The sequence below is a fragment of the Hemitrygon akajei genome, chromosome 26 (assembly GCF_048418815.1).
Source record: "Hemitrygon akajei chromosome 26, sHemAka1.3, whole genome shotgun sequence".
In the NCBI taxonomy this organism is placed as follows: Eukaryota; Metazoa; Chordata; class Chondrichthyes; order Myliobatiformes; family Dasyatidae; genus Hemitrygon; species Hemitrygon akajei.
In genome coordinates, this window is record NC_133149.1 from 39,893,740 (window position 1) to 39,909,083 (window position 15,344).

At 39.9% G+C, this 15,344-nt stretch overlaps 1 protein-coding gene and 1 long non-coding RNA gene across 8 annotated transcripts in view; one reads left to right on the forward strand and one right to left on the reverse strand.

Annotated features, from left to right (window-relative positions):
* The window catches only part of LOC140716899 (Na(+)/H(+) exchange regulatory cofactor NHE-RF3-like), a 53,070-nt gene that overhangs the window by 17,206 nt on the left and 20,520 nt on the right, over positions 1-15,344 (forward strand). For all 7 annotated transcript variants that reach the window (XM_073029975.1, XM_073029977.1, XM_073029979.1 and 4 more), the window contains exons 4-7: positions 516-580; positions 2,628-2,839; positions 5,298-5,499; positions 14,645-14,781. In XM_073029975.1, the coding sequence (XP_072886076.1) occupies positions 516-580; positions 2,628-2,839; positions 5,298-5,499; positions 14,645-14,781 (616 nt within the window). The remainder of the gene's footprint in view (positions 1-515; positions 581-2,627; positions 2,840-5,297; positions 5,500-14,644; positions 14,782-15,344) is intronic.
* LOC140716902 (uncharacterized) overlaps positions 1-15,344 on the reverse strand; it is a 130,842-nt gene that overhangs the window by 878 nt on the left and 114,620 nt on the right. Inside the window, exon 4 of the long non-coding RNA XR_012096381.1 lies at positions 13,815-13,920. This is a non-coding gene — a long non-coding RNA (uncharacterized lncRNA). The remainder of the gene's footprint in view (positions 1-13,814; positions 13,921-15,344) is intronic.

The following is a 15,344-nucleotide window of genomic DNA, read 5'->3' on the forward strand; positions in this document are numbered from 1 at the left end:
AGTATCTAAACTAAGTACCGTAATAAAAACAGAAATATGTCTCCAAACTTATAATACTCCCCAAATGACTGGCTGATGTCGGTCCCTGATATCCATTAGGATCAGGATGGTTAATCCTTATTGTTTCCTTTTCCTATATCTCACTTTGAATTAAAATTAGAAGTAAATTTGAAAGGATCTATATGAAATGTTCCCTCCAGCAGTAATCAGTGGGCATCAGTTTCAGATAATTGGCGAAAGAATTGAGGGGAATCAAGGAGATGTTTTTGTGTTTCACTGTGGGTTGATTTGCAGTAGAATGTACTGCCTGAACAGGAGGCAGAAGTGGTTCCAATCAGAACTTCCAAAATATATATGTGTAAGTGCTTTTATAATGAAAAATTTGCAGTATCAGGGAGAAAAGCCAAAGGCATGGGAATACTCAGAAAGTTCTTTCAAGGAGTTGGGATGATCACAATATGTACAATGGCTTCAGAATTAAACTGATCAGAATTTTGTCTTGTGTTCTTTTACAGAAAATTTACTTTCAATCCTAAGGAAGGGATAGATAATCCTGCCTTGGTCATAAATGATGACATTGGTAAAGTAAACAATATATTTTAATGGAAACAGTTTTACTGATCTAATGTTGAGTATATGGTAGATAAGGGCTAAATATTAACCTTTCCCAAAGCTGAAGTAAAAGGTGGTAATGAGCTCTCCTCAAAACAATGAAGCATTTGTCCCTGGGCGACGAGACAAGTTCTGTCACTGAGACAGATCATGTTATTGGATTTAAAAACAAACAAGTATAATTTCTGTTCTGGAAGGTGCTGGTCAAATGTAATGTTTCCATGGTAAATTGAAAATGTATTTCCTCCATGGTGATAAATAGTAGGTTAAATGTGGAAGGATAGGGCCACTCATGCAGAAAATAAATACCTACATGGATCAACTGGTCCAAATGCCTGATTCTCTACTGAGAAATAGTATTTAGCACTGTAAGGATTCCTAGATAAGTTGGGAGTATTACAAAGAGAACTGATGCCCAGTATTTCATGGAAATGTTCAGAATATCAGCGTCTACACTTGTGTATTCAGAAGAGTAGCCAACAAAATCAAAGCCGCCCATCACTCCAGACATTCTCTTTTCTTTTCACTCTCATCGGGCAGAAGATACAAGAGCCTGAAAGTACATATTACCGTGTTCAAGGACATCTTTTATTTTGCTGTTCTAAGTCTATTGAATGTAAAATAAGATAGACTTTGACATTACAATCTACCTCATTTGTGACCCTTGCACCTTCCTATTTGCCTGCACTACTCTTACGCTGTAACACTACATTATACATTCTCTTTTTACTTCTCCCTTGTATTACTTCAATGAATTGATGTGGTGATATGATCTGTTTGGGTAGCATGAAAAACAAAGATTTTCACTGTACTTTGGGCCATGTGGCAATGATAAACCAATTATCAATATCATCTCCAAAACATCAGTAAAAATCAATAGGATTTGACTTGGTAATTCCTCTACCAAGTGTTAACCATGGCTTAATAAGTAACAATCTTACTCAACTAAGGAGGTTCAACTCACCTTCCAGAACACTGACACAAACAAGGTTAAAGTTCTACTGCAATGCTGGAGGTGATCTGCATCTTTCGAATGCTCCCTCATGAATAAGACTTTAACCATCCTGGATAGTTGTCAAAACATTTTTAAAAAGACAGTTCTCCCTAAAAGTTTTGCAAATATTTATTCTTCAAACATATCACAAACATATTATTATGTTTATTTGCACTTAGCCACTCAAGAGTGACTAAAGTTGCCTTCTGATTTTCACCATCCAGTTTGGAAAATATTTCAGAGTCAGCACTGTGATCACCTCCAGTCAGTATGGGACTGGATTTGTCAAACAAGGCAAGTGTCCTAATATGAACATTAGTGACCCAGTTTGGTTTCTACAATATCACCATCATTATATTTCATTCTTACTGAGATTTCATGAGGTAAAGATTTTTATTTTGTATCTCTAAATTTTGCTTTCAATTTGAATACTTAAGTACTGTATGGTAAAATCTAAACTCAATTACCTTTAATTAATTTATTAGTTATTTATTTATTTAGTGATTCAGCACAGAGTAGGCCCTCCCGGCCCTTTGAGCACGCTGCCCCAGCAACCTCACAACTCTGATTAACCCTAACCTCATCACAGGACAATTTACAATGACCACTTAACCTATCTGGTACGCCTTTGGACTGGGGGAGGAAACCGGAGCACCTGGGGAAAAGCCATTCATTCACAGCAAAGATGTACAGAGACTCTTTATGGAATGGCACCCGAAGTGAACTCCAAACTCCGGAACGCCTCAAGCTGCAATAACTTCCCACTAACCACTATGCTACCATGGCATGATTAATATTTCATGCCCCCCCCCCCCAAATTTCAAACCCTTCAGCCCTACTGCTGAAGTTGTTTCTGACCCAAAACTTTCAGCCATCCTTTCTCTATTCAGCTGCCAGTCCAATTTTTGTTTCCATTTCAGCTTCCAGACTCCGTAGTCTTTGTTTGAGCAAAGTACAAATTTGAAGAATGTGCTTCAATGTTTGGAACTTATATAGCCTTTATGTAATTTTATCTACTCAGAACTGTCGGTCTTGATCAAGCCCAGAGTATGTGCCCTGACCAAGAAGAACAATGAGGTGTTTGGCTTCTACCTACGAGCTGAAAAGGGGAAGCAAGGACACATCATCCGAGAAGTGGAGCCTGGAAGCCATGCTCAGCTCGCTGGGCTCTATGATGCTGACAGGGTGCTGGAGATCAATGGAGAGTTTGTGGATAACATGGAACATTCCAAGGTAGCACTCACTTTAATTATACTCACTGTTTTTGCCTTTGGTCTGGTAAAACTCAATATTTTTTAGATAGTCTAAGCTGATGGTTCTACAAGAGCAAAGCAAGCTGAGACAATGAATATTTGGGGAAATAGGAAAAATAAAGGTGAGCTAAATCCAGTCTTCTGATGTTGTTGATTTTACCCCAGGAGGTCCGCAGACAAATCTCAAATGACTCTCTCCCTTTACAATACTTTTTCTGGACAATACTTTTCCTCACTGACTATCAACATAGGCACATCTCAAAGAGGAGTGCTTAGCCCACTGCTCTATTCTCTCTACACTTATAGCAGCTCAAATGCCATCTATAAATTTGCTGATAGCATCACTGTTTATGGCAGAATCTCAAATGGTGATGAGGAGGCATTCAGGAGTGAGAGAGATCGGCTGGTTGAGTGGAGTCACAACAACCTTGCACTCAATGTCAGTAAAACCAAAGAATTGTGGAATTCAGGAAGGGGAAATCAAAAGACCACAGACCAGTCCTCATCGAGGGGTCAGCAGTGGAAAGGGTGAGCAGCTTCAAGTTCCTGGGTGTCAACATCTCTGAAAATAAATACTGGGCCCAAAAAAGTAAAACAATTACAAAGAAGGCATGCCAGAGGCTATATTTCATTAGGAATTTGAGGAGATTTGGCATGTCACCAAAGACTTGCAAATTTCTGCAGATGAACTCTGGAGAGCATTCTGACCGGTTGCATCATTGCCTCGTATGGAAAAAAGCTGCAGAGGGTTATAGACTCAATCATCTTCATCATGGGCATTAACCTCCCCACCACTGAGGGCACCTTCAAAAGGCAGTGCCATAGAATGCCAGCATCCATCCTGAAGGATCCTCACCATTTAAGGCATGCTCTGTTCTCATTATTCCCATCAGTAGGAGGTACAGGAGCACTCGATGCTTTAGGAACAGCTTCTTCCCCTCTGCCATCAGATTTTTGAATGGACCATGGATCCATGAACACTACCTCACTATTTTGCTCTCTTTTTCTTCTATTTATTTATTTTTATACTGTATATTCTTATTGTAGTTTATGGTCATTTTTATGTATTACATTGTACTGCTACCACAAAACCAACAAATTTTATGACATCTGTTTGTGATAACAAACCTGATTCTAATTCTTACAAGACAACTGCAGGGAAGCAGCCAGGCCTCTAAGTTAGAAGATTGGGATTCAAGCCATGCTACAAGCAGTTGAACACTTTAAGTTATTAGCTCTGATTGGATGTATTCAAATGACACCCCACTGCCCTTTCTATTATCCACCCCACATTGGTCACACCTTATATCCATACCTTTGTCCACACAGCTCCCTCCCTCCCACCCCAACTGCCTTTCCACTAGTTCTGAGCAGCTGAATATTGGCTTAACCTGGGCAGAGCAAGTTTTCACACTATTGTTGACGTCATAGAACTCATCAGGAAATTTGCTTCCTGACTTTTTAGTGATCTTCTTTCATGCATGAAACTCACAAACGATAGTTAAAGGATTATCTCTATTTCTTACACATTAGATAATAAGAAATAAAAGTAGGAGTAAACCATACTTCCACGGAGTCTGCTCCGCCATTCATTGAGATATTATCGAAGGATGGCATGATAGCATGTTGGTTGGCACAATGCTTACAGCACCAGCTGTAAAATTGGGGTTCAATAGCCACCACTGTCTGTAAGGAGTTCATAGGTTCTCTCTGCGATCATGTGGGTTACCCCCTGGTGCTCTAGTTTACTCCAGCATTTCAAACCCTAATCCTACGGTTAGGGTTGGTGAGTTGTGGGCATGTGATGTTGGCACTGGATGTGTGTCAAAAGTTCTGGGCTGCTCAGCACAATCCTCGCTGGTATGACACATTTCACTGTATGTTTCAATGTACATGTGATAAATAAAGCTAATCTTATCTTTTGATATTGGCTGATCTTTTATAACTTTATAACATCTAGTTCCTTTGAATACCAACACTATTCAATTTCCCACCATTTAAATATTCTGCCCTTCTACTTCTTCCATCATGGTGGATGTCCTCATATTTTTCCAAATTATATTCCATCAGCCATGACCTCACCTGTTCATGTAGCCTTTCTCTATCTCACTGAGACCTGGTTGAATTCTCCTCACAGAGCCAGTGAGGAGTGAGAATAATCATTGTTTAAATACAAACCTAGACAATGAATATTTAGGAATGAGGAGAAATAAAAGTGAGCTTCATCCAGTCTTCTGATGACCATGCATTTTGCCCAAGGAGTTCCAGATGTTAAGTGACTGGCTGCATTTCATAACTGTACTGACCTGACACAGTTATACTCCTCATTTCTAGAGTTGTAAGTTTTTTGTCTGTTAAATCTTCAATGAAAAACCATTAACCTAATAATTTATAAAATGCATGTTATTCTTAATTTGCTTCTCATCTTCCCATGGTAGGTTGTAAGCAAAATAAAGCGGAGTGGCAACCAAGTCACTTTCCTGGTGGTTGATGGAGCCACCTATGAAGATGCAAAGATGCAGAATTTGAATTTTGCAGAAATTGTACAGGCTGAACATGGAACTCCATATGGTAAACCACGACTCTGCTATGTAGAAAAACCCCCCAATGGATTTGACTTCCAGTTGTGCTCTCATGACGGTAATTATCACCCATTAATTTTTTCTCATCTTCTCTCCCTTGACTGTTTTATTAAATCATCTCTTGTCAGCTGTGCAGTTCACTCACTTTTGCTGGGCTTGTCATCTTTTCTGACACCTCAGAAATGCCTGATATTAACCCACTCATATAACATCAGCAATCTCGGTCCCAGCTCAGTTCATCTGTTCCTGAAAACCTCAGCCATCTCTTTTTTTCACTTCTAGGCACAATGGTCTTCTACCGGCCACCCTCCATAAGCACATCCATAATTTTGCTGCCAATGCACTAGCACACCAATCATTTATCACCCCTGTGTTCACTGATTTACTTTGTCTTCCAGTCAAGAAACACCCCAGTTATAAAATCCTGGTCCTTGTTGTAAATTTTCAGTGTGTCTTCACTTTCTCCAATATTTGTAATCTAATCACAGTCAATGACTCCTTTACTCCTGCCCTTCTGAACATTCCTGATTATTGTATCTCCCTCATTGGCTGCTGTTATTTCATATGATCTTAAGTTTCCTCCTGAACACTCTCCTCTCCTCCTGCTTTAAACTAATAACCAATCTTTAAGATTTTTATAAATATTTCCTGAAGTTGCTTGCTCTGTGTTCAACAGGGCTTTGTAACAATCTAATAATTTTGATGTGTAGCTAGTATAATGCAGAGCAGCAAATTTACTCAAAATAACTCCAACAAACAGCAATGTGATAAAGACTAGATTTAGTGTTGGCTACAATACCAGAAAGGACTGCCCTATCCTCCTGAGAAAGAAGGCAAGGCGTCGGTTTAGCACTTCACCTGAAAGCTGGTGTCTTTCCATGTGTATTTCTTCCGTAGTACTGCAGTGACACATCAGTCCAATCTTTTGTCTCTGCATTGAGACTGAACCTATAATTTTCTGGCTCCTTTGTAAATGTGGCTATTTTACAATGTTATGCAGACTGACAGCTGAGTACAACACAGATAATGTCTACCTTTATTTTCACACCCAAGAAACTGCATACTGTACATAGAGTCTCAAAGAGGAAACACAGTGTGTTATGCTTTGTAACTTCAGAAACGAATCGAAAAAAAAACAATGGGAGCCCAGGAGAACATGTACGCTTAGTTTCACTTTTGTGAGGTGCACTCATATGACATGGTGGCGTAATGACGTATAACATTCACATACTTTGTACGTATAATCTGTAATGGAGATATATATAGAGAGAGAGACAGACAGACAGACACACACACACACACAGTATACTATATAATACAGCATAGTAAATTTCAAATTGTTCTATTCATTCAGGCCTCAAGATTTAATCGCTGTGGAGGATTTCTTACTCTTGTGGGATAATATTTTTCTTGACAAGAGGAGTCTCTCTGCTTGGCAGATGAGACTTGTGACTGTGAAACAATCTCAGATTTTGGGGACTCTTACATGGCGGTTTTAGGAGTTAACTCTGGGACTGTAGGAAATGATTCTGACAGTTCTGGAGTTGACTCTGGGACTGCAAGGGACTAACAGCATAGCTGGCGTGGTTATTTGTGGGGTATGCTGCATTACGATCTGCAAGGAGGAAATTGGCAAGCTTCTGATTCAGTGTCAGTGCAGTGTGTTCTGCTGACATTGTGTGCTGTGCATTCTTTAAACTCTGGAGAAACCTTACAGCCAAGCCATTTGTAGCAGGGTGGTACGGTTCAGATATAGTATATCTTATTCCTTTCATTTTCAGGAATGGCTGAATCTGTTCCGCAACTAACTGTGGTCCATTGTCACTGTCTAAGTGTTCTGGAACACCAGTCCTTGAGAAGAGGCTTCTCAACACATCAGCAGTGTGTGAGATTCCCAGATGTTGCCTCCCAGGTGCCAGGGTCTGGGATATCTTGGATTGAGTCCACAGCATTCTTAAGTGGGAGGGTGAACAGCCAGAGGGCTTGGTCCATGTAGATATCAATGGCATGGGTAGGATGAGTGACGAGGTTCTGCATAGGGAGTTTAGGGAGTTGGGTGCTAAGTTAAAGGGCAGGACCTCCAGCGTTGTGATCTCAGGATTGCTACCCGTGCCACGTGCTAGTGAGGCCAGAACTAGGGAGATTATACAGTTTAATATGTGGCTAAGGAATTGGTGTAGGAGGGAGGGCATAAGATTTTTGGATCATTGGACTCTCTTCCAGGGAATGTGGGACCTTACAGAAGGGACTGTTTGCACCTGAACTGGAGAGGGACTAATATCCTAGTAGGAAGAATTGTTAATGCTGCACGGTGGGGTTTAAACTAAAATAACAGGGGGATGGGGACCAGAGTGCCAGAACAATTAGTGGAGAGGTTGTGTTGACAGATGTTGGTAAGACCTCAGACAAAGTTAGGAGTCAAAAGGTTGAGTATGGTGCGACCAGTGTCCTGAGCTGCATATATTTTAGTGCAAGAAGTATTGTAGGAAAGGCGGATGATAGTGCTGAAGATGAGGTAGCTGGTTTGCAAACAGAGGCAATGTGTAGTGAGGAGAGGCTGTTGATAGGGAAAAATTGCAGTCAACAGGTTGAGTTGCAATGTAAAGGGTGGACAGAATTGAAAAGGGTGAATACAGGACTGAAGGTGTATCTGTGTGCAGTTTACGGAATAAGGTAGATGAACTTATAGCACAGTTGCAGATTGGCAAGTATGATGTTGTAGGCATCACTGAATCATGGCTGAAAGATTATAGCTGGTAGCTTAATGTCCAAGGATACACGTTGTATCGAAAGGACAGGCAGGAAGGCAGAGGGGGGTGGCATTACTCTGTTGGTAAAAAATGAAATCAAATCATTAGAAAGAGGTGACCGGTTCACAGTTCAACTGCTGATTTATTTTTCCTTTGTTTTAAATATTTATCTATTTTATCTTTTTCTTTTCTTCACCCCTTTTTTCTAATCTCTGAATTTTTTTCTCCCTTCTCTGTAAATGGTTGATAAATACTCGTCTTGAATTTATAATTTTCCCCTTCCTCTTCTTTTTTCTTTTTCCTTCTTACCTTTTTTTTCCCTTTCTCTTACTTTATTCTTCTATAATTTTTCACGGGTAGGTTAGTTTTGGTTTTCTTCCGATTTTCTCTGTATTAAGTTTTATATTTCTGCAGAAGGTGTTCTAATCTGTAGTTATGTTTTCTAGTGCATAAACTAGTTATTATTTGCTATAGCATTTATACGGAACTGTTGTTAATGACACAGATCTGGAAGTTGTATTTGGGTTAATTTTTTTGGTAGAGCTAGCTACTTGTTTTGGTAGCCGTCTAGTTTTGGGTTGTGCGGATGGGATGGATTTTCCAGTTCCAACATCTCTTTATTGCTTAGGACATGTTTATATTTTGACCTTACGAATCTATGTTTACATCTCTGCTCCCAGACTGCTATTGTACTGCTTGACTGTTTATATGCCTGCTGCCTTTTATGCACTAGTAATTGAGAATGGCTAGTGCACTTAAATTCGTGAGCTGGAATGTAAAGGGACTGAACCACCCTGTTAAAAGGAGGAAGGTATTCTCACATATTAAACAACTCAAAGCTGACATTGCTTTCCTTCAAGAAACTCATATTCGTTGTTTTGATAACTCCCGGCTTCTGTCAAAGTGGGCGGGTCAGCATTTTCATTCATCCTTTGCCGCTAAAGCTAGGGGAGTTTCCATTCTTATTATCTCAAATATTCCTTTTGAACTCCACAATAAAATATCTGATACAAATGGCCGTTTTATTATTGTTTCTGGTAAACTATATAACACTAAAGTTGCACTAGCAAACCTGTATGCCCCCAACTTTGATGATGTTAACTTTTTTGAACGGATTTTTTCCTCACTACCAGACTTAAACTCATACTCTCTTTTACTGGGTGGTGACTTCAACTGCTGGTTGGATCCTAAACTGGACCGATCGTCCTCTGTTACCAGATCACCTACTAAATCTGCCTTAGCTATTCAATCGTTTCTCTCTAATTTTGGTATCTCTGATATATGGTGTTTCTTCCGTCCTACGGAGAGAGATTATTCTTTTTTCTCACATGTTCACCATACCTTCACTAGAATTGACTATTTCTTACTCGATAACCAACTTATCCCATTTGCTCACTCTTGTGACTATCAGAGCATACTGATTTCTGACCATGCCCCAATTACCCTCTCTCTGAACTTTCCTGGTCTCCCTCAGAGGAACAAACACTGGCGGTTCGATTCAACTTTATTATCGGATGATGATTTCGTAAAATTTATTAAGGACCAGATAACCTTTTATTTTAACACTAATACATCACCTGAAGTGCCATCCCAGATTGTCTGGGATTCCATGAAAGCATATCTGAGGGGTCAAATAATCTCTTACACAGCAAATCTCAATAGAAGATCCCGTGCAGATCGAGCAGACCTCATTAACCAGATTAAAGATTTGGATCAAATATATGCCCAAACTAAGAACCCTGAATTATACAAGAAGCGCGTTGAACTCCAAACTAAATTTAACCTTCTGTCCACTCAACCTGTCGAACGCCAACTTCTCGAAAGCAAGAGCCGCTTTTACATTCATGGGGATAAGTCTGGTAAATTCCTAGCCAATCAGCTGAGGTGTTCCAAAGCCAAACAACATATTACAAAGATCCGGAAGGAGAACGGAGACTTTACATCGGATCATTTAGAAATTAATGACGCATTTAAAAAATTTTATTCTCGGCTTTATTCCTCTGAATCCCTGAATGACAATATCTCTGTGGATCAATTTTTACAGAATCTGAATATCCCCTCACTTTCATCTGATTTCAAAGCCAAACTCAATGCGCCTATATCACCAGAAGAAATATCTTTTGCAATTTCTGCACTGTCCTCAGGGAAATCTCCTGGACCTAATGGGTTCCCTGTGGAATTTTATAAATCATTCTCTTCACTTCTTTCTCCTCAGTTACTTTCAGTACTATCTGACTCGTTTAATTACGGCAAATTGCCACCCTCTTTCAATGAGGCATCTATTATTCTTCTTTTAAAAAAAGGCAAAGACCCAACAGAGTGTTCCTCGTACAGGCCAATCTCTCTGCTCAATGTTGATGTAAAGATCTTAGCTAAAGTGTTGGCTCATAGATTAGAAACCGTTATTCCCTCCATTATCTCTGATGACCAAACAGGCTTTATTAAAAACCGTCTCCCTTTTTTTAACATTCGGCATCTATTTAATATTTTATACTCAGTTCCAACTGGGACTCCTGAATGTGTTATCTCCCTTGATGCGGAGAAAGCATTTGATCGTATAGAGTGGAACTACCTTTTTGCAGTCTTAGAAAAATTTGACCTCGGCCAAAGTTTCATCTCTTGGATCCAATTGCTGTACCTGTGTCCTACTGCTTCTGTTCTAACTAACTTTCAGAAATCCCAAGTATTTAATCTCAAACGTGGCACCTGTCAGGGATGCCCCTTAAGTCCCTTTCTCTTTGATTTGGCTATAGAACCTCTGGCGATAGCATTTCGAAATTGTCCTGAATTGACCGGGATTTGAAGAGGGGGTGTTGAGCATAAAGTTTCTCTCTATGCTGATGACTTATTACTCTTTCTCTCAAATCCGTCTACATCCTTACCTCTAATGTTTTCACTTCTTGACCAGTTTAGCCAGATCTCTGGCTATAAACTCAACTTACATAAGAGTGAACTTTTCCCAATTAATAAAGAAGCACAAGAACTAATATTTCGTGATCTCCCTTTTAAAGTAGTCCATAATCAATTTACTTATCTTGGAATTACAGTCACAAGGAAGTTTAAAGACCTCTTTTGTGAAAACTTTGTCAATCTTTCATATGCTATAAAACAGAGTCTGGCACAATGGTCACCTCTATCTATGTCCTTGGTAGGTCGTATTAATGTTGTTAAAATGTATGTTCTCCCCAAACTTTTATACTTATTTCAATCTATCCCAATTTTTATTCCTAAATCTTTTTTTGATTCCTTAGACTCTATTATTTTGTCATATCTGTGGCAGAATAAGCGCTCTAGAATTAATAAAATCCACCTCCAAAAATCTAAAAAAGAGGGTGGCATGGCTTTACCTAACTTTCACTTATATTACTGGGCAGCTAATATACATTGTGCTGCCTTCTGGTCTTTCTTCCACGGTCAACCCGAGTGCCCTAACTGGGTGGCAATGGAGTTGAGCTCCACTAAAGAATTATCTATATCTGCACTTCTTGGCTCTGCACTCCCTAGCAGTCTGCCCAGATCAATAGCTAATCCTCTGGTTAGACACACTTTGCGTATATGGGCTCAGTTCAGGAAATGCTATGGTTTCCAGGGGTTTTCCGTTTCTAGCCCTGTCACACATAATCACCTTTTTTTACCTACTACGTATGATTCAGCATTCCATGTTTGGTACAGGAAGGGCATTAGACATTTTGAAGATCTCTTCATTGATAATCGCTTCGCTTCTTTTCAGCAGCTCTCCGTTAAGTTCAACCTGCCTAACGCTCACTTTTTCAGATATCTCCAAATCCGACACTTTACTGCTCCTTTAATTCCTAACTTTCCTGAAATGCCTGCGAAAAATGCTATGGACCTATTTCTTTCCATTAATCCACTAGGTAAAGGTTTAATTTCAATTATCCGAGATAAACCAGCAGCCTTACGACGGGCCCCTGTGGATAAAATTAAAATGGCCTGGGAGCAAGATTTAAATATCTCCTTATCCGAGGAGAGCTGGGACTCAGTTCTCAAATCGGTTAACTCAACCTCCCTTTGTGCTCGCCATTGCCTCTTACAGTTTAAGATTGTTCATAGAGCCCATATGTCTAAATCTAAACTATCTCGATTCTACCCTGGCATTAGTCCGCTCTGTGATAAATGCAAGAGGGGCGTGGCCTCTCTCATCCATATGTACTGGTTCTGTCCTAGCTTGGAGAAATTCTGGAAAGATGTCTTCACTACATTATCGGGTATTCTGAACCAGCACCTAGAACCAAACCCCTTAATTGCTCTGTTTGGTTTTTGGGGCGAGACAGATTTATGTCTGGGTCCGACCAAATGCCGAATACTATCCTTTGCCTCTCTCCTGGCGAGACGCTTGATTCTCCTTAGATGGAGAGATGCTGCCCCACCCACTCATGCGCAATGGCTTAACGACATTATGGCCTGCTTGGACCTCGAAAAAATTCATTATTCAGTTCTTAATTCAGATCTAAAGTTCCATAAGGTCTGGGGACCTTTTATCGAGTACTTTCATAACCTTCCTCTTGACTAGGGTTTTTTTTTCTTTTTTTTCTTCTTTTCGGTCCCTTGCTTTCAGCTCCCTTTTTTTTTCTGGTAGTAGGCATTATTATCCTCTGTTGCTAAGTGTATTCACAGTCTGGGAGTTTGACTGTCCGGACTTATACTCTTTATACTGTGTGGTGGTTGGTCTGGAGTTGTTGTTGTTTTTTTCTTGTGTTGTGGGGATTGGGGAGGACACTAAGCTCACTTGTCTTTAATTTAGGTGCTTTTTTGTTAAATTCTCTTCCTTTGTAGCATATTGCTATTGTATGCTTAATCTTGCACTGTATTAATGCTCCTCATTGGGATTTGGGGTTTTTAATTTTGTAAAATGTTTTGAAAACTAATAAAAAAATTTATTAAAAAAAAAGAAAAAAAAAGAAAGAGATGACATGACAACAGGTGTTGAGTCATTGTGGATAGAGCTAAGGAACTGCAAGGGTAAAAAAATCCCGGATTGGAGTTGTGTACAGACCCTAAACAGTAGTAAGGATGTGGCATTGCATGTCAAAAGTGCAAAGTTACAATAGTCATGGGGGATTTCAATATGCAAGGTAGATTGACAAAATCAGGTTGGTGCTGGATTCTAGGAGGGGGAATTTCTAAGTGCCTATGAGATGGCTTTTTTAGAACAGCTCCTGGTTGAGCCCACGAGGGTATCTGCTATTCTGGATTGGGTGTTGTGCAATGAACCAGAATTGATTACAGAGCTTAAGGTAAAAGAACCCCTAGGGGAAAGTGATCATAATGTGATTGAATTCACCCTGCAACTTTCAGATACATAAAGTATAAATGAGAGGTAAGAGTGGATATTGGACTGCTGGAAAGTGATGCTGGAGAGGTAATAATGGGGACAAGGAAATGGCTGATGAACTGAATAAATATTTTGTATCAGTCTACAGCTGCTGAACCATGATCAAGGACAATTCTGAGTGTGCACACATACTATTTTTTGAGGCTTCTACCCAAACAGATTTTCTGTTGCATTCTTCCCTTTTGTAGCTGTGAGGTATACAATCTTACTGCATGAAATGTTCATGGGAGTTAACTCAGCACTGATGTAATATAACTATTGAAACTGTACCAGTGTCTGGATCCTCACATTTGCATTCTTCTGGCTGGTTTTGGAGTGGAAGAATGCTCTGGAGCTCTCCCTGTTGTCGGGTAAAGATACTAATCAGACCATCAATCTGCAGAGGAAGAGAAGGGTTGTTATGTTAATCTGATTTAACATATACAGACAACAGCAGGCCAGGCATGACTTCAAGGCTTGACATGTTGTGCTTTCAGAGATGCCCTTCTGCACACCACTGTTGTAACGTGTGGTTATTTGAGTTACTGTCTCCTTCCTGTCAGCTTGAACCAGTCTGGCCATTTTCCTCCGACCTCTCTCATTAGCAAGGTGTTTTCACCCACTGAACTGCCACTCACTAAATGTTTTTTTGTTTTTCACACCATTCTCTGTAAACTCCAGAGACTGTTGTGTGTGAAAATCTCAGGAGATCAGCAGTTTCTGAGATACTCAAACCACCCCATCTGGCACCAACAATCATTCCAAGGTCAAAGTCACTAAGATCACATTTCTTCCCTATTCTGATATTTGGTCTGAACAACAGTGGAACCTCTTGACCATGTCTGCATGCTTTTATGCGTTGAGTTGCTGCCACATGATTGGCTGATCAGATTTGCATTAACGAGCAGGTGTAGAAGTGTACCTAGTAAAGTGGTGACTGAATGTATTGTGTATGTCGTTCAAGATTTCCAGCATCTGTAGAATCTCTTGAACCTGGTGTTACATACATATCCGCAATTAAAATTACGTTAAAGGAATTTCATCTTTTCCTATCTATTTAACAATGGCACAAAATGTCAGCCTGAAAAAAACTATAAACATATCTCATTGAATGAATTCAGGTGTCAAAGGTCAATTTACATTGAGCATCCAACCTGGGGGAGCTGCTGAAAAAGGTGGACTTCAGATGGACGATAGACTCATTGAAGTTAATGGAGTCAATATTGAGGGATGCACACATCTACAAGTTGCCAGAAAGGTAAGGAACTATAGGTGGCCCCCATTTTTCGAATATTCGCTTTATGACACCTCGCTGTTACGAAAGACCTACAGTAGTTACCTGTTTTCGCTAACAGAAGGTGTTTTCACTGTTATGAAAAAAGGCAGCGCGCACACCGAGCAGCCGAGCTCCTCCCTCGGAACTGCATTCTAGCCGCCATTGCTTAAACACGTGCCTGTGAGCATCTGTGCTTTATGTTGATTTATTTTGTGCATCCATTAGCAAGATGAGTTCTAAGGTAACGGAAAAGCCTAAAAGAGCTCGTAAGGGTGTTACACTTAGCGTAAAACTAGACATAATTAAGCATTTCGATCGTGGTGAACGAAGTAAGGACATTGTCCGTGCGTTGAACCATTCACACTATTTATACGCAGAGAGAAAGAATCTTGAAAGCTGCCCATGTTACCGTTGGTTCTGCTCGTAGCAACGTCGTCTCTTTTAGTCGGCATCCAATAATGGATACAATGGAAAGTCTATTGCTTGAGTGGATTGATGGGTGTACAAAGTGTGGTGTTCCATTAAGTTACACTTAAGGAGAAATC